The sequence below is a fragment of the Hevea brasiliensis genome, chromosome 2 (genome assembly GCF_030052815.1).
Source record: "Hevea brasiliensis isolate MT/VB/25A 57/8 chromosome 2, ASM3005281v1, whole genome shotgun sequence".
Taxonomy (NCBI): Eukaryota; Viridiplantae; Streptophyta; class Magnoliopsida; order Malpighiales; family Euphorbiaceae; genus Hevea; species Hevea brasiliensis.
This window is the reverse complement of record NC_079494.1, coordinates 3,661,788-3,687,685: the sequence shown is the minus strand read 5'-3', so window position 1 is coordinate 3,687,685 and position 25,898 is coordinate 3,661,788. Positions and strand designations below refer to the sequence as shown.

General features: G+C 34.5%; 6 protein-coding genes across 8 annotated transcripts; 3 read left to right on the top strand and 3 right to left on the bottom strand.

Moving 5' to 3' along the window:
• Nucleotides 1-351: 351 nt before the first annotated feature.
• LOC110638104 (phenylcoumaran benzylic ether reductase Betv6) lies at nucleotides 352-2,536 on the top strand. Its single transcript, XM_021788543.2, has 6 exons — nucleotides 352-411; nucleotides 521-812; nucleotides 893-1,027; nucleotides 1,512-1,734; nucleotides 1,818-2,021; nucleotides 2,121-2,536. The coding sequence occupies exons 2-6, from the start codon at nucleotides 630-632 to the stop codon at nucleotides 2,285-2,287; spliced, it is 912 nt and encodes a 303-aa protein (XP_021644235.2). The 5' UTR covers nucleotides 352-411; nucleotides 521-629; the 3' UTR covers nucleotides 2,288-2,536.
• Nucleotides 2,537-3,027: 491 nt separating this feature from the next.
• On the bottom strand, nucleotides 3,028-3,888 carry LOC131171957 (uncharacterized). The gene is made up of 2 exons (XM_058132579.1): nucleotides 3,513-3,888; nucleotides 3,028-3,404 (listed from the first exon to the last, which is right to left on the bottom strand). The coding sequence occupies exons 1-2, from the start codon at nucleotides 3,622-3,624 to the stop codon at nucleotides 3,226-3,228; spliced, it is 291 nt and encodes a 96-aa protein (XP_057988562.1). The 5' UTR covers nucleotides 3,625-3,888; the 3' UTR covers nucleotides 3,028-3,225.
• A 1,544-nt stretch (nucleotides 3,889-5,432) lies between these two features.
• LOC110638100 (protein RER1B) lies at nucleotides 5,433-8,358 on the bottom strand. Its single transcript, XM_021788536.2, has 4 exons — nucleotides 8,213-8,358; nucleotides 6,851-7,222; nucleotides 6,044-6,224; nucleotides 5,433-5,878 (listed from the first exon to the last, which is right to left on the bottom strand). The coding sequence occupies exons 2-4, from the start codon at nucleotides 7,198-7,200 to the stop codon at nucleotides 5,828-5,830; spliced, it is 582 nt and encodes a 193-aa protein (XP_021644228.2). The 5' UTR covers nucleotides 7,201-7,222; nucleotides 8,213-8,358; the 3' UTR covers nucleotides 5,433-5,827.
• A 203-nt stretch (nucleotides 8,359-8,561) lies between these two features.
• On the top strand, nucleotides 8,562-12,465 carry LOC110638099 (gamma carbonic anhydrase 1, mitochondrial-like). Of its 3 annotated transcripts, none has more exons than XM_058132567.1 (6): nucleotides 8,562-8,711; nucleotides 8,897-9,040; nucleotides 10,057-10,182; nucleotides 10,279-10,430; nucleotides 11,364-11,656; nucleotides 12,163-12,465. In XM_058132567.1, exons 1-5 carry the CDS (start codon nucleotides 8,597-8,599, stop codon nucleotides 11,640-11,642), a joined length of 816 nt encoding a protein of 271 aa, XP_057988550.1. In that variant the 5' UTR covers nucleotides 8,562-8,596; the 3' UTR covers nucleotides 11,643-11,656; nucleotides 12,163-12,465. The 3 variants fall into 3 exon arrangements, with proteins under 3 accessions (XP_057988550.1, XP_057988548.1, XP_057988547.1); XM_058132565.1 differs by lacking the exon at nucleotides 12,163-12,465 and adding an exon at nucleotides 11,774-12,133; XM_058132564.1 differs by lacking the exon at nucleotides 12,163-12,465 and having other exon boundaries at nucleotides 11,364-12,133.
• Nucleotides 12,466-16,302: 3,837 nt separating this feature from the next.
• LOC110638083 (uncharacterized) lies at nucleotides 16,303-19,768 on the top strand. Its single transcript, XM_021788508.2, has 8 exons — nucleotides 16,303-16,550; nucleotides 17,129-17,392; nucleotides 17,500-17,571; nucleotides 17,702-17,740; nucleotides 18,084-18,191; nucleotides 18,518-18,615; nucleotides 18,750-18,861; nucleotides 19,218-19,768. The coding sequence occupies exons 1-8, from the start codon at nucleotides 16,386-16,388 to the stop codon at nucleotides 19,464-19,466; spliced, it is 1,107 nt and encodes a 368-aa protein (XP_021644200.2). The 5' UTR covers nucleotides 16,303-16,385; the 3' UTR covers nucleotides 19,467-19,768.
• Nucleotides 19,769-20,567: 799 nt separating this feature from the next.
• Nucleotides 20,568-24,123, bottom strand: LOC110638082 (proteasome subunit alpha type-1-B). Its single transcript, XM_021788507.2, has 2 exons — nucleotides 23,581-24,123; nucleotides 20,568-21,177 (listed from the first exon to the last, which is right to left on the bottom strand). The coding sequence occupies exons 1-2, from the start codon at nucleotides 23,929-23,931 to the stop codon at nucleotides 20,707-20,709; spliced, it is 822 nt and encodes a 273-aa protein (XP_021644199.2). The 5' UTR covers nucleotides 23,932-24,123; the 3' UTR covers nucleotides 20,568-20,706.
• Between the last annotated feature and the right edge of the window lie 1,775 nt (nucleotides 24,124-25,898).

Below are 25,898 nucleotides of genomic sequence, written 5' to 3'. Positions count from 1 at the left end.
TTGTCATGATTTTACAAAGATGTCAAGTTCTGCTCCTGAACACTAAGTGCATGTGTTCTATCTTAAGACAAAAAAAAAAACAAATTTTGTTAGGGGTGAGCAACTGAGTTACCAATGTGTAACGTCATGATTGAGGTCCGTAATGAGCATGCTTAAAGATTAGTTATTCGGAATTTCACATTGAGAGTAGAGTGTGTGAACACTAATAACCACCGTAATGAGGACGGAGGTACTAGCATACGTAAGAGCCCTAAAAATATTTCATATAAGAAAATTCGGAAAATTGGATATCTTTTTTGCGGTTACCTTTTCTTGTTTCATATCAGAAAATTCAGTATTTATCACTACAGAAAATAAAAATGGACTGCTCAACAGACGCTCTGCAATTAGAGACTAAGATATTTTTATTAGGTTTTTTTTTTTTTTTTTAAGAAATCTCTTATCTTAATTCATGATTTTGTCATTTTACCCACAAATTATAATTAAAAGAAAAAAATAATGTATTTTAGTAATTTCACAGGTCTATAAATAGTTGATGGATCCTAAAGAAGGCTTACGGCTCTTCACTCTTCTATACCGTTGTTGTCTCGAAGATTCTGTGGTGGTTTCCAAAAGCAAACTTGGCTTGAATGGCTGACAAAAGCAAGATCTTGATCGTTGGGGGGACTGGTTACTTCGGAAAGTTCGTGGTGGAAGCAAGTGCGAGGGCCGGTCATCCAACCTTCGCTTTGGCTAGGGAGAGCACAGTTTCTGATCCAGTTAAGGGAAAGATTATCGAGAATTTCAAGAACTTGGGGGTCACCATACTTCCTGTAAGGGCATAATTTCTCTGCTTTTATTGTGTGATATGCTTCATTTTAATTAATATATGTATTACTGGGCATGCACTCAGGGAGATCTTTACGACCATCAGAGTTTGGTGAAGGCAATTAAGCAGGTGGATGTGGTGATATCCACAGTTGGTGCCCTGCAAGTTGCTGATCAGACCAAGATTATTGCCGCCATTAATGAAGCTGGTAATATTAAGGTTGTTCTCTCTCTCTCTCTCTCTCTCTCATCCTCGCTGTGTTCCTGTTTAGTCATTGATTAGCTAACCATTTTCCGATTTCAGTTCTGAATGATATAATTACATTGGAAGCACTAATTAATTAAATGATAAGTGGGCCTATCGATTGGCAAATAGGCCCTTTTTATTAAATTGGCCTAAAATTTCAAGATTTTACCTTAGAATCCATCAATCCAACCTCTTGACCCAGTCTGGCCCTTTTTATCAATAAGCCTCAAGAACAAGTCAGAAGAAGTTCCTGACCCTGTAAGCAAGCGTAATCCATGCTAAGAAGGCCCATCTACAAGCAGTGAAGTTTGGTGGTTTGGTGGTCCGGTGGGGTGTCTTTATCTATTAAAAACGAATAATGATTTTATATATGCAAAACTTAAGTTCTGATGCTTTTGATTCTGCATGATTCTTACTAGGAAATGGAATTTAATATAGTAGCCTTTGAATTTTTCAGAGGTTCTTCCCTTCAGAGTTCGGGAATGATGTGGATCATGTTCATGCTGTTGAGCCAGCAAAATCTGCATTTGAGACAAAGGCTCAAATTCGCCGTGACATTGAAGCTGCAGGGATCCCCTATACTTATGTGCCCTCCAACTTCTTTGCTTCCTTGATCATCCGCATATTGCTCCAGCCAGGAAGTAATAAAGTCACTATCCAAGGAGATGGCAATGTCAAAGGTATACCTGCTGAAAATTATTCATTACAGATGATACATTGTGTCCACATCTCTCACAGTTTGGTTATAATATTTGTTGTACAGCCGTTTTTAACAAGGAAGATGACATTGCAACCTACACCATAAAAGCTGTAGATGATCCAAGAACCTTGAACAAGACCCTCCTCATTAAGCCTCCTAATAATGTTTACACTTTCAATGAGCTTGTTGCTCTGTGGGAGAAGAAGTTGGGCAAGATCCTCGAGAAAACCTATGTTCCAGAAGAGCAGCTTCTCAAGGACATCCAAGGTACTTTGACATATACATGATACTTTTTTTTATTAGTTTTATGGCAAAGATTCCTTGCAGTTGGTGAATTTATGTTCGGCTTTTCATCCATTCTTGCAGCTGCCCCAATTCCATTTAATGTTGGTCTGGCAATCAATCACTCTGTCTTCATTAAGGGAGATCAGACAAACTTTGAGATTGACCCATCATGGGGTGTTGAGGCTTCTGAGCTATATCCAGATGTCAAATACAGCACTGTTGATGAATTACTTGATTTGTTCGTTTGAGGAATTTAAACCTACTACTTCAGTACTTGTCGGCGAAATAACTCTATGGTTGCAAGTGGATGTTTACTGCAAATGAGTGTTTATGCTTCTAATTATCAAGTTCTCTGTCAGTATAACCTTTTGTGAATTGATGCCGCTATGCTAAATTCCTCTGGTTTTATATCTATGGCAGTGATCAGTTTTAAGTAAATTCTGAGTTATATTAACTGTCAACTTCTGATGAATAAAACTGCAGAAGTGTTCTGGTGATGATCAGCTCTTGCATTTTCGTGCTCACAATTTTTATCTGATTTTAGCACTCTCTCTCTCTTTTCATTTATGGCTCAATAGATATACCAGATACCACTGCTGGTTCAAACAAATGTTTTCCAGGCTAGATGTGCAATCCCCTGGAAACATACTGAAATTCCAGCTACCAGTTAATTTTGATGTCAACTAAAATGGATAAAAAGAAAGGGAGTGGAGGGAGAGCCTGTCAATTGAGGCATTCGGCATTCTTCCATCTAATTAGAACAATAACATCAGGAAAAAACCAGCTTTTGTATAAGAAGCTGTACAAACATTGACTAGATCTTCCCTGTTATCAAAATTTTCAAGGCAAGTCTGTTCTGTTCTGTAGAGAAGCTGTCGGTAACCAAATGTAAATTACTCGTTTAAAGGGAGAAAAAAGACATCTGCCTCTCTTATTCGTGAGTGCGTTTGGTGCAAAGCTCCATAACTTCATTTACAAGAAAAGAAACTTTCTGATGAGATTGTCTTTTATATATCACTGGTATATATAATTATAAATATACATCTACAGCTCTGTCTTCCAATTCCATTGACGGCCGGACTATATCAAAAGGGCCGTTTAAATCACGACAGAATCTGAAAAAGGAAAACTGCATAGCTGAGATATGCAGCCCCAAATATTATGTACCTTTGAGCAATCACAAGTCTCATTTCTTCTTAAAAATTCTTTTCAAAGTAGACCATCTAGTCCCCAAAACCAGTTCTGGTACTGCAGCTGGTGCCGGTGCCTCCATTGGTGCTGAAGGTATAAGTTTTATTCTCGGTTGCTTCTCTGCATATCCCATCATTATTCTCCTGGCATTCAACAGTGCTCTGCTTTTATCAACTGTAATATTTGAAGCAAAAGAACATATCCAAACATTTTATGAGTCTCACAAACTATATAATCCAAACTGAAAGAAAGCAAGTGGATAGTTGTTCCTTATCTACTTACCATTGGAATACAATTCAGGTTTTGAAGACTCTGACAGAAGAATAAGCGTAGGGGTGACGATTGTGAGGACAGCCCAGAAGAAGAATATCACTACAAAAGTTCTCTCACTCATTTCTTGGAGGAAAGTGACAAAATTTGATAGTTGTTAAGAGTTATACAAACGTAAGTCTGAGGTCTCTGTGTGTGAGAAAGACAGGAAGAGGAGAGGAGGAGGAGAGCTTGCAGACATTAACTGGCCATGTTTAAGAAACGTTACGATTATAAAATCACTTGAGTTGTACTCAACTTGTTTAATTTTTGTCTTTCTAGAATGAAGCCAAGTTCTACAAAATATAAATATGAAATGTTTATTGTTCAGTTGTTGAAGAGTTGTTGTACTAGTTGGTAAATGATTGACTGGCATCCCCATTGGCCCAAGTCAATATGTGCTGAGGAGCCTGCCTTTGTTCTACTATATCTTTTTTTCATCCACTGTTTCATTCCAATGAAAGCCTGGTAGATGTTACTTGATAATGATTATGACTTCAATGTTCAATTATCGACTTCACTTTTTCATTGGGTGATCCATTTCATTGGCTTAGCCAACCCATACCAGGTCAGCATCGGTGATATGCAGAGTAAACTCGAAGCAAACGTATGGAAGCAGCTCGCAAAATGAATTTCTCCAAAAAAAAAAAAAAAAGGTAGCAATTGACCTCAATTAGATTTATTTATTTATTTATTTTATCCCTATTTTCCTTATAATTTTATAATTTAATTTATGATATATATAGTGAAATATAAATATTGATAGTCCAATAAAATGTTTAATAGAAAAATTATAATAATATTTATGATTTAATTATATTAGGAAAACAAAGACTCATGTTATAAATTATATATAAACTAAAATATTTTTTTTTATTTTTCACTATCATGTACTTAATTCTTTATGATAAAAAAATTATGACAATAGTTATATTTTGATTAACACGAAAAAATAAAAAGTTTTTATAAATTATATAAATCAATATCACACGTCAAAAATCAAATTAATCATCTATCAATGCAAGTAGAAAACACAATGTTCAAGTAAGATTTTTTTTTTTCTCAAACCGATCAAATGATATTTTAGTACTTAAGACATCATAAAATGGATTTTTCTTGCCTAAATTTTGTCTACTGTAGACACAAGATGTATGATGGGACATACTTATTTATAGATTTCACGTATTTATATTTTGAGTTCATAATAAAACTAAAAATTTTCCTAGAAGAAGATGATGGACAATTTACATAAATATCATTAAGGTAATCTTCATCGTATAAAAATTTATATCTTGTTATTTATTTTTTATATTATTTTTAATTTATATTTATTTATTTTATATTTTCATAAGTTTTTTAAATTTAAAAATATTTTAAATAAATTAAATATAAATATATAAGAAAGATTATATAAATATATTTATTTATTTAATTAAATATATAATATAACAATAATAATTATACTCACGCATAGGCAACAAGCTGATTTTAAAGCTATTTTTACCATAAAGGAGGCTAAGCTGATGGTGCTGTAGCCATTTTCAAATAACCCAATTAGCCAACAGATATTGATGCTTCCATATATCAGAATCCCCATTCCTTAAATACATGATTAATTAGAAAATAACGTGATGCAATTAGGATAGAAAGAAATTGACTTAGCTAAAGAGCCATCCATATCATATTCAATAAAATTTTAATTTTAATTATATTGAAAATCTCAAATTTCTCTTATTTAGAATATAAAATTAATTAAAAAAAATTAATTTTTAAAAAATAAAAGTTAACTATAATTATATGAGAATTCAATTAAATTATTTTCTTACCAGACCAGAACAGCCTGAAAAATCAAAAGAATGAAAAGGGGAGAGAAGTGAGATTGTACATTGAAAATTTGATAAAGAATGGTGGGCCCTGCAATTGGCACTCAAATCATACAGAAGGAAATTGTCTTTCAATTTACATAATCTGACAGCTCAAACAATCTCAAACACTAGACAGAATATGGAGGTTGATCATATACAAGATTTGATATTTTTGTAAAAAAAAAAATAGAATAGAGAAAATCAGGAAGATTAAAAAGTGTGTACAAAGGAACATCATGAGCCAATTCAAAAGTGTGTGAATCTGAAGGCATGCAAGTAACATCTGCTAATAAATACAAAACAAAAGTGAATCTTCAACCTGTATGAATTTTGCATGTGCTTCAGAAGTAGACATGCAATTTATCCAAAACCTATATGCTAAAGGTTTGAAAAGGCTGCACTGGATCTGGATGCAACAATAGTTCAGTCCTTTGTTACACTGCCGCTACTCGCAGCAGACTTCGGATAATACCTCTGTCAATAACCAATGAGACAGGTCATTATGTTTAATTGAAAGAAAGAAGGAAGAACCAACATATAACTTTGACCAATTGGCACCAAAAGTTTGGTAAGATTGAGAACAGAAACAAGATAGTGGTAAAAGGGGGCAGTAATGGCTCAAACTTTCTAAGCTCTCACCTTCTTTCCAAAACTAAATGGAACATATTTGTACTTAATCATGTGCATGATTTGGCGCTTCATTGTGAGAACAAACAATACAATCCAATAGCAGAGTAATATGGGCCAGAAGACAGGAACATCAAACACAGAAAAAAAGGTCATTAGAAAGGCCACACAGAAAGCCTTGGTGATGGAATACCTGAAACCAGAACCAAAAGAACAATTCATTTTGTGTCCAGAATTAACAGAAATGCTATTTTGAAAATTAAAAAAAAAAAAAGTGACAGATAGAAATAGCATACACAAGCACTGAAGCACAACATAAACTCCACTATTCCAGTACGTACTCTGAATAGGCCATGGCTTACCAGACAAACATGGTTAGATAAATTATACTTTCTACTTAAACTTACCAAAAACAGTATCTTTTGATAGATAAGCTATCATGCCATGCACAGTTTCAATTGCTATTCCTTAGTCCTAAGCTTCAAGAATCAGGATAAGCAAATGATATCCTTGTTTACAAAGCAAGAAATCATTTTAAAGCCAAATTTTCCAGAAATAAAGCCCAGAGACAAACCAAAAATTATAAAGTCAGATACATGTTCTCTAAGTTCCACCAACATGAAAAACAACTCGAGTCTCAGACTACAAATTGCATGTTTCTCACAGATTTTAACAAGTGATATTGTTGGACTGGAGGACCCAAAAGTACAACCAATTAGAAGCTCAACTTCAGAACCTACTTGAGGACTATGCTCAAAGACAACTTAATCAAGCAAAATGAGTCATCAAACTAAGAGTTGCACAGGGAATTGATCAAACCAGAACTTAAACTCAGGAAGGCGGCGAACGAAAGGCTTGAACTCATCAGATCCTTTTGTTGGCAAAGAAGCTCCATCCAAGACTTCAAGTTCAGGATCAACCTTTGGCGACAGAAACCCAATCAACAAATTCAAGATATAAATTCCGAGACCATATGACACAATGTAAAAACCTTGAACATAGTAAACTCGCAACATATAAATTGCCGCAGCTGCAAGAGTTCCCAGCCACCTTTGCATTGTATGAGGTGTTGATCGATCCAGATAGTACTGGAATGCCCTTGAGAAATCATTTCTCCACTTGGCAAGAGGTGCCACAGTGGAGGCAGCATGACCTCCAGCTCCTTCCATTAATTATTACCTTCTAATTCTCCTATAGACCCAAAAGGAACCAAAACCAAATATGAAACCAGGATGCCAAACAAAAATTGATTTTACATAGTCCATATCATGCTACCAATTTTAGAATTGAATTACAAAAATTGAAACTATAATTAAAAACAATTCCTATTAAATTTGATGGAATTAGAAATGAATTCCAAAAATTAAGACATCAAAATATTTTGCACCATAATGCCCATGTACTCCTCACAAACACACACCCTCTCTCCTTCCTCTCTTTTCTCCCCTCCTTCCTCTCTTTTGTCCCCCCTCTCATACCTTTCTCTACCACCCCCCTTCTCTCTCTCTCTCTCCGTCTCTTACTTTTTTTTTTATCATTATACACATAGATGATGACACTATTTATACCTCTCTCTCATATATGAGTGTGTGTGTGTATATATGTGCACGCACATGAGCATATTTGTTTATTGATATAAAGTTATTAAATATAAGTTTTTTTTTTGGATAGAGAAAGAAATTATAATTTTTTTATTTTATTATTAAGGATACTTTATAAAGTGAGGATAAATAAATTTTAATTATGAAATTATATAACAAATAAGAATTATATGGAATTTAATTAAATTTTACATTTTAAGTTATGTAGTAAAATTCTTCAAATAAATTCTATCAAATGAATTCTAGGTTTGTAGTTAATTTGAACCAAACACTATGAAAGATCTCAGGTGGGGCACAAGGTTTAATAATGGCTTAATTTCTTGGATAAATTTCCGAATTTTCTAGCATCTCATTGTTTCCTTTATTTTCTTCTTCCATATTTTCTGAGTAACCAAACAACACATTAACAAGCCCACTTTTTCTCCACCCAAGAATTAAATTAATATAAAATAAAATGCATCAAAACGCTAGATTCAGTTTCTACTTTTCCTAATTAAGTTCATAACTATGATCTAGTATGGTATCAAAAAAAGGGATGATCAGTAAACAAACGAAGCCAAGCTAGAAAATCGAAGCTAACCTTAAAGAAACGCCGCAGTCAGAGCAGGTCCCAGCACCGTACAGATCCGATAAAGCTATATAAATGGTAAAGGAATCTATATGGGTACCCAAGGCAATCGATCTCTTGTTTCTTGCTTCTCTTTCTTCTAGATTTCTTGTTTAATGCTAGAAATTTTGCAGGTTAACGCCATCGTCGTAGCATATAATGTCTCTCCTTGCTGAGTGACGCGTATCTATTTTTACCCGTCAAACCTTGATAATTCCCCATTTTGCCCCCCCATTTCTCTTGAAAATTCCACCCTATCCCCGTACTCTGCCATTTTCTCCTCCTCCATTCCCATCCCAATGTAGTGTACTGTAGTGATTAGTTGAAACCTGAGGGGACTAACAGACCAAGAAGAAGATGGGGACCCTAGGCAGAGCGATATACTCCGTCGGATTCTGGATTCGCGAGACCGGCCAGTCCCTCGATCGTCTCGGCTGCCGCCTCCAGGGCAACTATTACTTCCAAGAGCAATGTAAGCTCCTCATTTTTCAAGACCCTAGATGGCTAGATCTCATACCAATAGCTCGTGATGTTAATGCTTGTGGTGGTCTTGCGTAATTTAGATTTCTCATCATAATTTAACTTCTTGTCTTTTGATATTGAAGAGTACGTTGCATTCAATTATTTACTAATTTGGTAATTCCGTTTCTGTCTCAGTGTCTAGACATCGAACTCTCATGAACATATTTGATAAAGCTCCTGTGGTTGATAAAGATGCGTTTGTGGCTCCCAGTGCATCTATCATTGGGGATGTTCAAGTGGGTAGAGGATCATCTATTTGGTATGGATATGTTTTGAGAGGTAAGATGTATAGAACTTGCTATTTTTGTACATTCTGTAATACATTTAATATTTTGTCTATTAATTAGAAATGGCTTGAACCTGAAACGTTATTTATAATTTCCTTTTCTTGAATAGTTACTTATCAATATTTAAAAACTTTTGCCCACTATCTTTTCTCTTTTTTTGGAAATCAATGAATTCCAACATTTTTGGAGCTGTCTGTCTAGGCTTTGTTCGGTTATAGATACCCTGGTTGCAAGCTCATATATGAGTATTTGAAGACTGTTTCTTACGTGCAATTAAGGTGTTCTCTTCTATTTTTTTTCAGTAGTAACAAAAATAAAATGCTGCGTTAAACTGAGCAAAATGGTCCATTGTTTTAGTTAAATTGAATTGAGTTGATGATAATAAATCTGCTACAATCAACTTGAATATACTGGGTCTGGGGCTATATTTCCTTTTACTTATATTTCCTGGTTTTCTTTGCTTGTCAAAACTAGATTGTCAATAGGAGATGCCTTAAGCCTGGGTAATCTGAGTGGACCTGCCTTTGGATAATTTTTATTGCCTAATTTCATTGATAAAATGCATTATATTATGATTGTTGTTGATATAAAGTGGCATTAAAAACTAATGTGCATGCATTGTCAGAGTTTTAATTCTTAGTTGAAGTGGTTATTTTTAGTAATATGCTTTCCTGCTTTTGCCTCTTCTGTTCAAATACATTTGGAATGTTTGCCAATTGATTTGGCTGATCAATGTTCTTCATGAAGCTGATAAACATCTAAATAGTTCATAGATGATTCTAAATCATATCACTGCTCGGCATTTCATTTTGAGTTTTTGGTTTTATATTAGGGTTGCCCCTTACTGAAGGTAAAAGATACAATCCTCTGTGTAGTCAGAGATAGAAATTTCCTTGTAAGTGCCATATGTAAAACTTGATGTGAATTGTGACTCAATCAAAGAATGAAAAGTATGTGGTTTTCTTTGTTGATTTTGTTTACAGTCATGTAAATTTTCTTCATGGATAGGTGATGTGAACAGCATTAGCATTGGATGTGGAACTAATATACAAGATAACTCCCTTGTGCATGTGGCAAAATCTAATCTAAGTGGGAAGGTGCTACCAACTATAGTAGGGGACAATGTTACCATAGGTGAGCAACATGGTGGTGGTCATTATTGGAAGTTAACCAACCTGATGTAGGATTCAACTATCCTATGTGTTATGATTTAAAGTTTGAACTGGACAGGCCATAGTGCTGTTCTTCATGGCTGTACTGTTGAGGATGAGGCTTTTGTTGGTATGGGAGCAACACTTCTTGATGGTGTTGTTGTAGAGAAACATGCCATGGTTGCTGCTGGAGCCCTTGTAAGACAGAACGCAAAGATCCCTGCTGGAGAGGTATTTCTGCACACATACTCTCTCTGCAGGAGGATATGAACGTATGAAACTTTTGATATTTATTTTCCAGTTGTTTGGCAATATGCTTCAAAATATTCTCCAATAAGATGGTATCAATATTCAATACATTCATTGATGCTGTGCCTATGGACATGCAGGAAGTATTTAAGTACTCAGCTGTTAAGTTAAAAATAAAAAGAAAATTTGAAGAAATTTAAAGCACAAAGGTATTAATATGGTGTCTTAAACAAAAAAACTAGATGGTTAATGCCTTTGCTTGTACTGCTCTTGTGAATGTTGGATACAAAATGTTATGATGAACCATATTTAGTACATATATTAGTTAGTAGCTTGAACTTCCTGTTGAATGCAAAAGCATAACCAGTTTGCTAAGTTCGACACTAGGCTGCCAAGTTCGACACCAGGCTGCCAAGTTCGACACCAGGCTGCCAAGTCTTGAAATTTTTGTGCCTGAAGCAGGGTAATGCGATCAGGGCCATTGTTTGTACCTGATCTTGATCCACTCTAATTATTCAAATGACTTCTCAGAATTTCATCCACAATTCCGCATCATGAAATTGCTTGAATTTCAAAGGGTTCTGAAATTGTCTTAATTTGGTAGGGAAACTATATGACAGAATCATACCACTTTTCCTTAATTTGTCCCTTTCTTCCTTTTGTTTTTCCCCATCCACTTTTCTGTTCTTGCACAATTTTAATGATTTAGGCTATATTACTTCTATAATGATTTTAATTTGTCTTTTTTTTTTCTGATAAAAAGGTAGGAAAAGCTACATCATTTTTGTTGCCCAGTTAGATTGTTTCTATTTTACACACATACAGAGGCATTGTTCCTTGGCTCACTTAAATACAACCTGTGAGTTGAGACATTATGCTTAAAAGACGAGCTTAAATTGTTTGTGATGTATGCAGGTATGGGGAGGCAATCCGGCAAAGTTTCTGAGGAAGCTAACTGATGAAGAGATAGCCTTTATTGCACAATCAGCAACCAATTATTCCAATCTTGCACAGGTTCACGCTACTGAGAATGCTAAGCCTTTTGATGAGATAGTGTTTGAGAAGGTGCTGCGCAAGAAGTTTGCTCGTTGGGATGAAAAGTATCACTCAATGCTGGGTGTTGTTCGTGAAACTCCCCCTGAACTCATCCTTCCAAGAAATATCCTACCAGATAAATCACCCAAGGCAATTTAAGGTTTTTTCATGAGGTATTGTTTCTGAAATTCAACTCTTGAGAGTCAACTTTCAAGAAATATTATCATTTTGTGCTGATACATTAAGGGACTGCTTTCTTTGCCAATTCCAATAATACCAAACATGTGTAGGCAGAATAATGGCTCCTTTTTAGCTTATGGCTCTGCCCAAATTGTGGTCTTTCCGACACTATTTTCTTCCATGGGAGAAGTTAATGCCATAAAGGAGGGTTAACTTTGATGTTCATCTGATCCTTGTACCAACATGTTTGTTTCTTGATACAATTTTGGTGATCTGTATTTCTGGTATCAAGTCATTTCAGAGATGACATGACATGACTAATTATTTCATTTGAACAGTACACTTTTTGCACCTATTGTGCTTACTCCTGTGAACTTCTGGATGCATTTATCATTCTTTTATATAATTTGTAACTAAACCAGAAATCTAGGAAGTAAACAAAGTAGACTATTTTGCTTGTTTGAATAGAATGACATAATGCCTGTTAAGTTGCTGACAGGATCTGTGAATAGGCTGCATGATATATATATACATGCAAGGCCATGATGTTGCTGCAGATGAGTGGTTTCTACTGTGAGACTATGACTGAAGGAACTTATTGGACATCAACTGAACAACTTTTGAAACTTTAAATGCATGTATTAATGGGAGCTCAAATTTAGCTGTAAAAAAGATTTGTCAAAAGAGCAATTTTGGTGGTGTTATTTTAGCATTTTTACTGGCAAGATATCAAGTATGAGTAGAAAATGCAATTTGGCTGAGGGACCAGATGCAAGCAATACAGTCAAATGTCGCTTGATAACACTTCCCTTTGATGTCTGTTCTCCATCTTCCTTTTTCCTTCTCTTTTTTTTCTTTGACCATTTGTTCATTGTTTGTTTGTGTTTCCTTTGCTTTACCAGTGATTACGTGCTTTTATTTACCAATGGAATTGATGCAATGAGTGGTGTTTTTATTGGATCTTAATTAGAAGTCATAAGCCAATGTGGTAATGTACCAAGTTATGGTAGTGATTCTAATCCAGCCTTTGCACTGGCCAGTTTGGAACCGGCAATTCCAGCTCATGGCCAAGGGAGGCCTTAAACCAGACAGGGGAGGGATGGGTTTGCACGGGTTCGGATCCAAATGGTTCCAATTCGGTTTAAAAGTGGTTTTGGTTTCAGTTTCATTTTGGCTCTGGTTCAATTTAGGTTGAGGCAATTCAATGGTTTGAAACAAAATTTTAAGTTTCTTTGAAAAAATCACTAGTTGAATCGGTTCAAACTATCAAGCTAAGTAGTCAGCTCGGTAGGGGACCCGCAACCACCTAGGGTCCTTGGTTCAGAATCAGAAACTGTTGTCAATTTCGGTCCTGAGTTTGATCGGGCTGAACTTAGTTTGGTTCTAATTCCAACTTTAGACCGTGGCTACGCCTAAGTCTACCAATAACTTTTTAAGACTCACAAAATGGATAGATTCTAGTCGAGTGTTCAAGGATTATAGCAAGAGGCATGCATAGCCGTTGTAAGAGGATTGCCTGCAAGAGTTTGTATTGTTTTCTTGCATGAAGTGCAGGATGCTTGTTTCTCACTCTAAACAAATTTCACAACCTGATGATGGCTGCGTCACATTGTTTTCCGATTTGAATATCAATGTTGGAGAGAAATCTTTGGGAATGAAATGCAGGCTTTGATGGGTAACCCAAGAAAATGGAAATGTATTCAGCCTATTGGATGCTAAGTTGCTAACCCATGTGCCGAAACCGTAGATGGTGAATGCTAACCCTAGAAAATGGGAGAGATACAGGTATTTTATTTTTATTTTATTTTAATTACTTGTGATTAGATTCTTTTAGCAATTATTAGAGACGTTGCTTTGGAATCTGAAAAAGCCAAAGACGCAATTCCCCGTGATTTAAGTGAATGTGTCCTCTGGTAGAGGACAAAATGGTCGTTCCTCTAATCAAATCGAAATCTTCAATATGATCCGTTTTTCTCATTTGTTGTTTGGTTTTTCTTCTAGTCCTATCTACCCCCTTCTTATTCATCTTTTGTTCTCTTCTTTTCTACTGTTTTGCCCTGCGTATCTTATTTTTTTGATGAACCAACAATGGATGCTCGTAAGGAACTCTTGTTAGACTCATCCCCACAGTCTAGTTTGAAATTATAATTAAATCAAAATTAAACTGATTCAATTCAAAACGTAAATTCATCAAAATTGAATTGATCAAAATCAGTCTTGACTGGAATTGGTCAGTTCAATTTTAAATTAAAATTATTTAAAAAAAATAAAAAAATTTTAATTGTTATTTTGATCAAAACTGAATTGAATTATCTCACAACTACGTTTTAATCTCAAATTAATTAAAATTGGATATATAAATTTTTTTTTGTCTCTAAATTTGTAAATTTTATAAGATCATTTTCCTTCACGTTATTATAGGTCTCGCATTATTTTTTTCACTCAATTTACTACTAATTTATCATATTTCAATATTCTGACATTTAATTCTTTATATTGAATAACTGAACTGAAATCACATTAAAATTTAAATTGAAATTAAAATCATTTATCGTCTAATTTTAATTATCTTGAACCTTAAATGGGAATTATTGATTTCAGCTCAGATTGGATTAGACTAATCTCATTGTTATCCCTAACTCTTATGATTTTCTTTTAGGAGGCCAAAAAAAAATTAGAGAAGATTTGAGCATATCCATGACTCCCCTTTATATCACGGGGTTGCACAATGCATGGTACTCCTTATTTTGGTATTATAAATAACGCACAATGCCGGTAGTGGTTGAAGCTTTACAATTGCAGTTGTGGCTAATGGGGTTAGAGTAGCCTATACTTTTCTTTTAATAATAATTATTATTAAGATAACATAAACTTTCATCCAGTACTATATTGAAAATTGGAAAAATGTTTCCACCACACAGAGACTTATAGGGAAGCTGAGCCTAATAACTAATGATTAAGATGTTGTTGGGGCGGGGGTGGTGGCGGTGTGGTGGGGTTGGGGCTGGGGGTGCAGGGCACTGGGCCAGGTACTGTAAACACACGCATGCGCCGAATATAGGTTTCTGGATGGAAAAGGATTGCTGAGTAGAAAGCAAAAGCAAGTTAAAAGTAAACACAACTTGCATGCATATTACGTAATGCCCCTTTTCACTTTATTTGCTTTTGTCTGCTTTTTCATTGGAGACTATGATATGAATGAGGGAAAATTTTCAAAACTCTGGATTACGAAGAATATTTTATCAAAATCGAATGAGGGTTTTCAACCCTTTGTTCGTTGGTCTTTGTTTGCTATTATAATTAGCGAAAATTTAAAAATTTAGTAAAAAATTTGTGTATTCACTACTTTTAGTGGAACATAAAATATTAAAGGCGAAATTCTTCCTAATCCCTTGTTTTGAAAAAATTCTTATGATAGGAGGCTAGGCTAGGAAAGTAATAAATTCATGGAATATAAGATTGAAATTTGTCATGTCAAAGAAAATGGAAGTTAGTTAGATTTTCTTCTCCAATATACTGGTAGAAGTGGGGATGGATCAATTGAACTCATGGATCTCTAACAATAAATGGGTATCCATTAGAATTTACAAAAAACATAGTAGAAAATATTATATTGCTTTCTCTTTCTGAGTCTCACTCATTGTAATTTCTGGATAAAGACTATTTCAAGAACATCAAGAAGTGTTGAATGTGCTTTGGACTTTCTTATAGAAGAAGAAGAAGAAGGCATCGATTCATATTCAACAATGGTAGAACAAAGTGGTGATTGGTGATTGGTGATGGGCATTTAGGTCTCCCTCAAATCCAAATGCAACCCCACCCACCAACCCCAATCTTTTAGATTTGAATGAAGAAAAGTAAAGAATCAACTTCCTAATCATTCCTTCGTCAAATTACGTTAATCTCTTCTCTTTCTTGATTTCATCTACTGTCATTTGGAATATGAGTTTAAATTTGCCCCTCAAATTTTTTTTAAGTTTAATTAAGATAATTTAATTTTTTAAAATTAATTCATAATATTTTTTATTATGCTTAAATACACTCAACTTTTAACTGAAAAATTAAATATTATTTTTCAGATTTTTAAATTATAAAATATTAATTTTCAATAAATTAGGATTAACTTGATTGATTTTTTCATACTTTTAAGTATAGGAGTTGGCAGGTTTTAAGTTCTAAATCTCAAATATTATTCACTTTTATATACCAATTGTAACATACTCATTTGGCTCCATTGAATGTTTTATTTTTTTTAAAGATTATAAATAATTTAAGTAATTTAAAAATATGAAAATTAATATTTTATATTAAAAATTTGAAAAAATAACATTTTAGTTTTTTTTTTAATTAAAAATTGAGTTTATTTGAATATAATTATAAAAAATTATGAATTAATTTATACAAAAATTTTAAAATTATATTATTTACATTTTACCAAAAATTTGAGGGGCAAATTTTTTATTCCACTATATTTTTACTGGAATTCTAGAAGAAAGTGAATTTTAGACCAGAGGTATTTATGTAATTTTAGTTCAAGTTAGGGGTTATTTTCGTATATGGAATAACACACTAAAACTGGACTTCTGGTGGGGCCTGAGCGGTGGTGGATGCAGCTTCTTTCTATAAATACAAAGAGAAAAGAGGTTGAAGGGAGAGGGCAAGGCAAAGGCAGTAGCCATCACAGAAATCCCAAGAAGAAGAAAGAAGCAAAACCCTTTCATCATGGGAGCAGAAGCCTTGCCCAGGAATGAAGATGTTGCTCCAGCTGCTGCTTCTTCTCATCCTCTCATACTGGGTCTCCAGCCTGCTGCTCTCATAGACCATGTGGCCCGTGTTGATTTGTCCTTGCTGCATCAAGTCCCCGGTGAACCCGGCGGCTCCATACCCGTAATTAGCCTCTTGTTAAAGTTCCTCTTTTGATTCAATTCCCTTACGTTTTGCTCGATATTAGGTTGTTTTTGATTAATTTTCATGGTTATGCAGAGATTTCTGCTTTTTAAGTGTGTATTGCATTGCATCAATATCACCCTTTTCTCAGCTATATATATTCTTTCTGGGTTTTCATATATTTTGCTTACAAGTTTGTGCCTTTTCCTCTGGTTTTTTTAATTACTGCGCACACGTGGGCTCGAATAACAGAGCTTTAATGAGGGAATGTAGCGTCCTTACTCAGTTTGCATCACTTTTAACTAAGGTGTCCCCATGTCTAAATTACAATTAAACTATTAGCATTAGTGTCCGCATGTGGTTTCCCTGAAATTTTTTTGAATCCCAATGTCATCTGGACTTTAAATTTCCTGTTGTTACGGTGGTCTTTTTCTATTTTATAATATTTTAACAGTTATTTTTTTACAGAATGTACATAATGGTATTTATTCTGGATCAGATGGCTTGTTATTATTTATTTTACATATTATTATATTTTTTGTAAAGAAAAAAACTTTACAATATTTTGGGTTGTGTAGGTTGCAATTCAAGACCTTCAGCAAATTTTAGGAGAGGTTAAAACTCATATGCTTACTTCCCCTGGTGAGACATCTCCTATGTTAACAATTGCTGGGGGCAGTGTAGCCAATACCATTCGGGGTCTTAGTGCAAACTTTGGAGTCTCTTGTGGGATTATTGGGGCTTATGGGGATGATGAGGAAGGCCAGTTGTTTGCTAGTAATATGGGCTTTAGTGGGGTGAACATCTCGAAATTGAGGAGGAAGAAGGGACCGACGGGTCAGGTGATCCCTATTTTGCAAATTCTGTAAAATTGAAATAGTGTTGGATGTTTTGTTACGGAGCTTCAAATCTCAAATCTGAAGCTTTATTAGTAACTGGTTTGTTACAGTGTGTTTGTTTGGTTGATGCATTGGGCAATCGTACAATGCGACCTTGCCTGTCAAGTGCTGTGAAAGTTCAGGTGTTTGTTTCTTTGTTTCTTTTGTTTATCCTTAATACTTTTGCTCTTTGCTAACCTTCAAGGATTTTGTTGTAGCTTTCTTATTAAGATGAGCCATTTCAAATATATCTATTATTTTTGTTCTTTTCAGGCTGATGAATTGACCAAGGAAGATTTTAAGGGCTCCAAGGTTAGGCAGCTCTCACTAGGATTAAATTTGTGGATCAATTCTATCCATTTCTTTGCTTTTGTCTGTTTCTTTGTTTGTTCTCATCTTATTTTTGTTCTGCCTTCTGGTTGTTTTGTTTGTGTGTGTGTGTGTTTTTTCCTTTTGGTGGCAAGTCCCACAAACTACAAACTAGTCAGGTTAAAATGGAAGTCCACTTATAAAATGTAAAAATATTCTGCATTGTGAAGATGTACGTTCATATGAAAATTGCATCTTAATTATAGATAACTAATAACATAAACTTGCTCTATTGGTAATTGTCTGACTAGCAATATTAGCCATTACTAATATTATTTTTTTACAGTGGCTGGTAATAAGATACGGAAAATTCAATATAGAAGTTATTCAAGAAGCAATTCAGATTGCAAAGCAGGAGGGTCTTTATGTCTCATTGGATTTGGCCAGTTTTGAGGTATAATTTTATCAATGTTATGCATGTCTTTCAGCTACCATCTTCATTATCAAACATCAGATAATTTGAACATCCAAGGAATAAATGGCCACTTTAGTCATTGCCAAAAATTATTATGGATACGATTCTATCTACATTGTTAAATTCCAACATATTTTTATGGTTGCAATGTAGCTTAGTGACTTATCCTGTAATCTTTATGTTATCAAGGAGTCATGGCTGTTTGATACGGGACTGATCGTTATTTTATTCTTTCCTCTGCAGTTTTCAAAGCCCCAAGTTTCCTTTATCAGTATATTAATATAAATGCTTTTAACTTTGGCCAGATGGTTCGAGACTTCAGACCACCTCTCCTTCAATTGCTAGAGTCAGGGGACATAGACCTCTGCTTTGCTAATGAGGATGAAGCAATGGAACTTCTTGGGTAATCATTTTTTTGGCTATGTTCTTGATTTAACATGCTGAGACAAATTATTCTAGAGTTTCAAATTTCACTTAATAGTCTTTTCTTAGATGGATTCTAGTAGTGATTGTTGATTTCTCTTGTAATGTTTATAGAGGTGAACAAAATACTGATCCTGAGGCACCGCTACAATTCTTGGCTGAACATTGCAAGTGGGCTGTAGTGACTTTAGGTCGTAATGGGTGCATTGCAAAGCATGGAAAAGAGGTTAGTATCTACTTGTAGATTTGAGCCATTTTGTGCATATGTGAAGTTATGTTCAATGAACAAGTTTTCTCAATTGCTCAAAAATTTCTGTGGCAGAATGCCTTCCCTTAATTTTTTGCCCCATCTTTTACCTCTAGAAATACATGAGGGTATCATTTTCAATTACGCTTTCCTCAAATGTTAGCCTTCCTTTAGACTTGTTACTATGTCCAGGGAAATAGAAAACTATCACGTATGCTGTTCTCAATTTCCAATGTAAGATACTTGTAATTGTTGCCCATTTTATATCATTTTATTTCGATATTATTATTATGTCTTTACCATTGGATTATATTAAAAATTTCCCAATGTGTCAGACTGTCCGGGTTCCAGCCACTGGGGAAGCAAAGGCAGTCGATGCCACTGGAGCAGGAGACCTCTTTGCCAGTGGGTTTTTGTATGGACTGGTGAAGGAATTATCTTTGGAGGAATGCTGCAAAATTGGTGCATGTAGCGGCGGATCAGTTGTTCGCTCACTTGGGGGTGAGGTGACCCCAGAGAACCGGAAATGGATGTACAAACAAATGCAGATCAAGGGCCTCCCTGTTCCTGACATCCGCAATTGATGCCACAAATTGCATACAAGTGAAGTGATTGCTTTTCAATCAATCCATACAATTTAGTATCTCATATGAGAAAAGAGGCAGCTGTAGTTGCATTTTGGGGCTAATTTTATGAGGACAACCATTTCTCTACTGAAATAAGCAACGTATTAACTGTTCATTCACTAAGGCTCATTTATATGTCATTCTGCTGGACATAACAGTAGAGGCTCATTTATATCTCATTCTGCTGGACATAACAGTAGAGACAATTTAATTGTATACGAAAAGAGATTTTAGGCTTCATTGCATTTTACTTGACATAACTTGTTGCTGTTTCCGTTAAATTGCATAAAGCATAACAAGTTATTAACAGAATTAGCTGAATGATGATCTAGTTGGATGTTACAGAAAGTGCTTGGCATTTGATAATGTAGATCAAGTCCTCGAAACGAGCCAATTCATAAGCTCCTTATCAAGCAAGGACAAAATTTTTTTCTGCAGAAATTTTATCTCATTTCTAAGTGAAGTTCAATTTGACTTGTTGAGTAGAGTGCCACACCACTTTTTGCTTCTACTGCCAAGAGTAAGATTTGGAGAAGACTAATCACTAATCTATTCATATGATCTCTTCAACTTCAATGACTTAGCCATGGCAAAGGGCCCATAACATTATGCAACTTAGGAAAATTCTCATTTCAACAAATATGCCTTGTATTTCTTATATCTAGAGAAAGTCTACAATTTCGCAGATCTTCTACCTGTTTTGATTACAAGTAGAATTGCTTATGAAAGCAAGCTGCAGAAACGTAGAACACTTTCACTCCTTAGCAAGTACTTCAAGAGATCAATATAACTTGAAATGCAAATATGCATTGATAGCTGTTTTCCTCTCAAGGCAGTGCCATGTTGCTCCCAAACATACTCTCATTTTCATCATTAGCTGTGTTATCATTCCCAATTCGCCCATGCTGCCAGTCCTGTTTAATGTCAAACTATTTCCGTGGCACAAAATATATCAGCATCATATTAGATAATCATCTAGTTCATTGATTGTCTATTAAGTATTAATGTAAATTGTAGATTTATGTTCACCAGAAGCTGGCATGAAAATATTTGCACCAATGAGGCAAAGATAAATTGCATAAAATAATCCAAGAATTTGTCTTCCACAGTGCCATTCATTTTCAACTAAATTCTGCAAAACATGTTCGAAACATCAACTAAAACTAGCCCAGGGAAGTAGCTGTCCTTTCTTGCATCCTCATATGTCCATTGGAGCCACACCCTGGTCAGCAGCAGCTCCTTGATCAGCGCCTTCACCTTGCTCAGCAGCAGCATCAGGTTCAGCAGCAGGAGCCTCTGGCTCTGCAACAATCTCAAATGCATCAATTAACTGCTGTACAGTTTCCTGATCCAGTGTGTGGAATGCCTCCCCAATTCCTACTACAGCAATTGTGCAAATGGAACTCTTGAGTGTTTCTCCTTGTAAGGTTTCCCTAACTGCAATGAGAGCGTCCTTAATCAGATCTTCCCGTGAGGAGTCTGTAAAGTTCTCAAACCTGCGTTCCAAGTATGTCTTTGCAGCTTGTGAGCGAGATCCAATAGCAAATGCTTGATATTCAAAATAGTTCCCACTAGGGCAATTGTAGTAGAGGTGAGCTCCAGATTCATCCAAGCCGGCTACAAGCAGCCCAACACCATAGGGCCGTTTCCAAGAGCGTTGGGTGCATACCTGCAACTCAAGTAGGTGATACACCTAAATCAACTCCTGATGGATGTTAACCTGTATGAAACTAAAATTTGACCAAAAACTTAAACTCTGTCCATCCATGACATTAACAAGTGTTACAGACTCATCCCAACTTAATCCCTATGGGACACACACTAGACGAAGAAAATAATTTATTTAATACCATTTAGAAGCAGCAAAATGTGCAAATAGATTTAATCTTACTATTACTATCATTTTGAGGATGAAGTTCCACAAGGATGATCCCAATTCCCAATATGGTGTCTTTCTCTTTTCGAAGGAAAAAAAATAGAACTTAAAATTTCTGACTATATGTCAAGATTTGGATGTTCCAAAAACTTGTGCAAAAATGAAGGCACAAATCTGTTCTGAGAATTGATATGTATTTTTTTTAAATAATAATAATAAATTTCTGACACATGTCAAGATTTGGATGTTCCACAAACTAGCAAAAAGTGAAGGCATAAATCTGTTCTGAGAATTGATATATAAGAGAATGGGGAAGTGGAGGGAAAAAGTTAATTAAGCTGAACATATGGATGTGTTTGTTTTAGTGCACTTCACACTACAATGAGTGCCTTTTTGGGAGAGATTTCAACTAGAAAAATATTGCTCATTCTGATTAGTTGATCAACACTTGAAGCACATAGACACTTCAATGCAAAAAGCAGTGAATCAGGATTGTGGTTATTCATTTTATTTTGTTGTACAAAACACACCTTAACAGCTCTATGAAAACAAGTATATCATTGAAATAACTAATGCGACTATGCCAACCCTAAAAATGAATAAAAGAAAGATGAAATAAAGATAAATATTTTTCAAAAGAAAGGAAAAAAAAAGCTTCCAAAATGAGCCACGTACACCATGACAGTCTGTAGTTAAGAGTGTCTGCAGTAGCTTGGGAAAGTAACTTCCCTTGTTTGGTTTGCATAAGAATATACATTCCTGGGAAAGGTACATTAACATACATGTGGAATCCACCATCACATTCTCATGTACATAGGAATGCATTTTCTCATCCTAAAGGGTAGAAAATGTCACATTCACATTGAAATGAAAGACATGAAAGCAAATTTAACAACACATTAATTCCTTTGCTATAAACTTTATTTGTTACAATTTTAGGAATCTGTTATTTCCAAGCAAATAAGAATATGCCAAATTCATAGAAATACTTGCTTGGGAACTCACGAGAAAGTGAATCCAGATGGAAATGTTGCCCTCCAGCAATCAAATGCTGCATAGATGGAATGTGGCAATATCTGTTAAACAATGTGTGTCGATAGCAAACAACTAACAATTCTTTGCGCAAATTGTCCCACATCACCTTGTTCATAAATGATATGGATATGTCCCAGGTTTATTTCACGCAGACCTTTATTACGTGATTTTTAAAAGTTATATAATTCTATTTAAATTAACTTTTGCATTTAAACCTAAGAGGGTGTTTGGTACGAGGTTAGCAAGGAGTAAATTTTACCTTGTAGCTTTTAACCTTTCATCAACGTTGTTTGTGTACTTAAAGAGCCTAGGTTAACTTTTCACCTTATTAATAATTACGTCTTTTGGAGGGATTAAATGTTAACCTTGGGGACTAGGTTAATAATTACCCTCTTTAGAGGTTAAAACTTACAAAAGTAACATTTATCCCTTAATTTTTTATGCTTCTACCAAGCACATTATAAGAAGTACAACACATTGAATTTGTTGATAAAACTACATGGACTTAGCACCCATATAATCCAGAAAACTGATAATGAAGAAACAGGTTTGCTAAGTTGATCCCCATACAATCTGTTAACTTCTGCTAGACTATAATTGCTTTTTTAATAGGTCTTACAATCCCATAAACTACACGATCTTAAACTACCTGAGACTTTTGTAATATACACACACATATAAGCCAATTGCCAAGTGAGCATAAGGCTATATGACGGTACAATAGTTTTGTTGTGATGATAGTTCAAAACAGTGTCCATTGACAAAACCTACATCGTGAGGATCATCACAATGCTCATGAAGGCTGTATAGTACATGTTAGTCTTTTGCATCGTAAAAGCTCAAATGCACTTAAATTATTTAAATAAACGAGATATCACGCAAAAATCCTTGCAATTAAGCAGCAACTCAAGTGAAGAGAGAGCAAAATACAACAGGCATCAACATAAAAAGATTTCTGCTGCATCTAATTATCAGACAGCACAAATTGCGAGCAGCAACCCAAATTCCAAAAATTAAAATCACGACCCTCCATGATCAGAAAAGATTAAGCAATCAATACTTCACACACACACACACACACACGCACACAAGCACAAAGAACCTAAAAGAAAGGAAAAAACCAAAAATTAAGGCTTGCAATGGTTAAGAAGAAAACCAAACCTGAGCCTTATCAGCGAGTTGGACGACGAGTCGACCAACCGGAAGTGGGGACTCGTACGTGAAGCTATAGTTAATGCATTCGGATCGCATGTACCGTGAAAGAACGCGACCATCGGCTGTAAGGCCGGCGATGGCAAGGCCGATGTGGTCATCGACCTTGAAGATCTTCTTCTGGTGGGAGGAAAGCTCGGAATTAGCCTTGTTGACACAAGCGAGAACCACGTGGGCCCTAGATCGGAGTCCGATTGCTGCCGAACCCTGCTTGACGGCCTCCATAGCATATTCGACCTGGAAGAGCCTACCGGCGGGGCTCCAAGTGGTGACATCAGTGTCGTACTGGTTCCTAAACATTTTTTCGCTGAGCGTCGTCAGATAGCTACGCTGCCGTTTTAGAGTCCACCAATGTGGCTGTCCCTTTGGTAATTGTAGCTGGGGGAAGAGAGTGTGGATGTTACTTGAGAAGAAGCATTTGCAGCTGCTGGGATGATTTCTTTTCGTTCAAGGTAGGAGTCGGAGGACGGCTTGGAAGTGGGGCAGTGATTAGATAGATCCGTTACTAGCTTATTTTGGTAAGGCTTGGGTTCTTGCGAGCTTAACCAAGCCCAAGATGATGGACCTAGCTAAGATTGGCTCTAAATCTTGGGCTCTTAACGCAGGCTTAGCTAAGATTGGGCTCTTCACCTTGGCCTTTGACATTCTACTTGCATTTGCCGATATAAATAGGAGAAATTATTATTTAGTCTATATATTTTAATAAAATTATTTATTTATTTTTTATATTTTAAAAAATAATTTAATCTATATATATCTGTTTTCGTTAAATTATTTAGTCTATCTATCAAATTTTCTATTAGTCAATGCCTATCAAATATTATTTTATTTTTTTATTTTAGTAAAATTAGTTAATTAGTTTATATATTTTAAAAAAATTATTATTATTTAGTTTCTTTATTTTAATGAAACTAATTAATTTATTTTTATATTTTAAAAGCACATCATTTTTTTTCTCTATTAGAAAACAATTTTCATAAATTAACATTATAATTACTTGAAGATCTAGGGCGATTAATTAATTTTTTATGCTTGCATGAATTTTCTATCAAAAAATGAAAAATAAAGGGAGAATGAGCGAGAGAGAGAAGGAAGCTGGTGCAAAGGGAAAGAATTATGAGCAGAGAAAAATAAAGGAGAGTGAGTCAGGGTAATTTGGGTATAAAAAAATAACAAGATAGACAAAAAAGTTAACGAAACTATATTACAGAAATAAATTAATATTTTTTTCAAAATATAGGTACCAATTAATTAGTTTTATTAAAATAAAAAAAATTAAATAATAATTTTAGTAATATATTATTAGCTAATAGAAAATTTAACAAAGATATTAAATAGTTTAATGGAAGTAAAATATAGAGAGTAAATAATATATTTTTCAAAATATAAAAATTAAATAGTTAAATTTTTTTAAAATATATAAACTAAATAATAATTTTTTTCTAAAAATTAACACTTGTCTCTTGATTTTCAAAACTCAATAGTTTAGTTATATATTTTCATTCCATAAAACTGAAAATTTCTCCTTCCATTATTAAAAATAATGTTTTTTTTTTTTTTTTTTCCAGTTTTACAAAGTTAACATACAATATTAAACCATTGAATTTTCAAAAAAATTAGGGACATATATATTTATTTTGACATAATTTAAAAATGAAAAAGTAATTTATTTTAAGAATATTTTTACTATATTTCTCATGGAAAATTTGATAGAGGGATATTCAATTTGAGATAATCAAAATACAAAGATCAAACTTCTAATTTTTTACTTAGAGATGAAAAAGTAATATGATATAAAATTTTAAAACTAAACAATTAATTTATTAATATTTAAAGGAAAATGTAATATAAGATAAAATTTAAGGATTAAATTGTAAATTTATCTGTATAGAATGGCAAAGCCTGCCGTAGCCAGAGCCAGCTAATGGGAAGCTGTTGATCATTCTTTAGTACACCAAACTATAACATGTCGTATTGACCTAAAATCCAACAAGATCCCAAAACCGAAGAATGATGATGAGTTTGTGTCTGGTTCAGAAATCTTGGGGTTGGACCACTGAGAGTTGGCTGTCTAGCTGTATTAAGGACTGCTGCTGATGTCCCCATGTGAAGGAAGTGACCGAGTTTTGTAACGATTGATAAGAGAATCTGCAACGTTATAAATCTCTTTTAAGTCATAATCAATCACTAGCCCGTAAGTAATTAATGCATTCTCCGGAATTTCTGTGCAATTAATTTCACTTATCACCTTTTTTTTTTCTATGAAA